A 1625-nucleotide genomic window follows, 5' to 3' on the forward strand; every position below is an offset into this window, starting at 1 on the left:
CTGTACCCATTCCCATCCCCATTCCCATGTACCCATTCCCATTCCCAGTTTCCCTATTCCCATGTACCCGTTCCCATTCCCAGTTTCCCCATTCCCATRTACCTGTTCCCACTTTCCCTCATTCCCCTGTTCCCATTCCCATCCCCATTCCCATGTACCCGTTCCCAGTTTCCCCATTCCCATGTACACGTTCCCAGTTTCCCCATTCCCATGTACCCGTTCCCACTTTTCCTCATTCCCCTGTACCCATTCCCATCCCCATTCCCCCTCCAGAGTCCCTGGCAGCCCCTGGCCGTGCCGGGCACCCACGGGCCCCTGTCCCTGCCCCACAGGTGAAGAGTTACTGGCTGGGTCCCAACTACCTGAAGGAGGGTCCGGAGGGGAACGACATCCGCCGCACCAACGTGCCCGACATCCGCGTCAGCTACCGCTTCGAGACGCTGTGCCAGGAGCTGACGCTCATCACGCAGGCGGTGCAGAGCGCCGAGCTGGAGCCCATCCAGGAGGAGGATGTGCTCACCCTCTCTCTGGGGACCCACTGACAGCCCACATCCCCCCCGAGCCCTCGGGGCTCCGCCAGCRTCCCCCCGCCCGCTACCTCCTGCCCCAACCAGGGGCTGCTCCTGCTGCTGTCCTGGTGCCACCGGTGCCACTGCAGGGGATGGAGTTTGTGGGGTCCTCTCCGTTTCATCTTGTTTTGATTATTTTATGGGTGTTTTTTTGGTCTTTTTCTGTTGTTTTTAACTGCTGTCTCCTTGCCGGGTTGGGCCCTGCTGGGTTTGATGGCACTGGAGGTGACCCGGGGGAGGGCACGGCCGGGGGATCCTGGATTTACGGCCCAGGTTGGGGACATGGTGACAGTTTGGGGTCCTGTCTGCTGGTGTGGTGAGAGTGTGGGAGTCCCAGCCCAGCCCCAGGCTGATGCTCCTCAACCCCCAGCCCCCTCTCGATCTGCTCTCTGCCCGTGGGGACAATCCCAGGGAGGTCTCTGCTGTCGCTGGGGACASGGTGGCCCAGAGGACAGGGGGGACAGTGCTCGGTGGGGGATGCTYCATCCTCATCRCCACAGGGAGGAAGGCAAGGGGTGGGATGGGGAATGTTTCACCCTCACCACCGCGGGGATGAAGGGAAAGGGGACCAGGTGACATTGTCCCTGTCCCCAGCACTCCCAGGAGATCTTGGTTAGTGGCCCAGATCGGGCTGGACCAGGCTTCTCCCATCCCAGTCGGGCATCACCCCCTCTGTCCCTGCAGCCCCATCCCAGTCCTGATCACCTCATCTGGAGCCGGCATTGCCAAGAAAACCTTACGGCGATTATAAAAACAACAAACAGAAACTTTTAAAACAAAAAAACCCTAACCGAGCATGAAAAATAAAAGTATTTAAGTAAAACACTGCAATTGAAGTGGGGGGAGGGAGGGAGCGCGGCCCCAGAGGGAAACTGAGGCACRGAGGGGGGGCGTGYGTCCCCTCATGGTTTGGGTTTGGGGGTCCCCGAGGCGATGYGGGAGGGTCAGGGGACGGATCGCGAGCAGCGGTGGCAGCGCTGGCCGGACGCCCGGACACTGAGCCTGCCCCCGGTGACGCCACGGGGAGGGGCGAGGAGAGGGGAGGGTCCTGTCCCG

General features: G+C 61.2%; 2 protein-coding genes across 5 annotated transcripts in view; both read left to right on the top strand.

Annotated features, from left to right (window-relative positions):
* Positions 1-1381, top strand: part of AMPD2 (adenosine monophosphate deaminase 2) — a 10914-nt gene extending 9533 nt beyond the window's left edge. For 3 of the 4 annotated variants that reach the window (XM_057375263.1, XM_057375259.1, XM_057375261.1), the window contains one exon: positions 333-1381. In XM_057375263.1, coding sequence (XP_057231246.1) covers positions 333-542 — 210 coding nt within the window. In that variant the 3' untranslated portion in view covers positions 543-1381. The remainder of the gene's footprint in view (positions 1-332) is intronic. The other variant, XM_057375262.1, reaches the window with a different exon arrangement.
* Positions 1382-1502: 121 nt separating this feature from the next.
* LOC130578851 (glutathione S-transferase 2-like) overlaps positions 1503-1625 on the top strand; it is a 3438-nt gene continuing 3315 nt past the window's right edge. The window contains exon 1 of the mRNA XM_057375230.1: positions 1503-1580. Within this exon, the coding sequence (XP_057231213.1) occupies positions 1503-1580 (78 nt within the window). The remainder of the gene's footprint in view (positions 1581-1625) is intronic.

The sequence above is a fragment of the Malurus melanocephalus genome, unplaced genomic scaffold, assembly GCF_030028575.1.
Source record: "Malurus melanocephalus ecotype Western Australia unplaced genomic scaffold, MMel_1.1 scaffold_243, whole genome shotgun sequence".
NCBI classification, from domain to species: Eukaryota; Metazoa; Chordata; class Aves; order Passeriformes; family Maluridae; genus Malurus; species Malurus melanocephalus.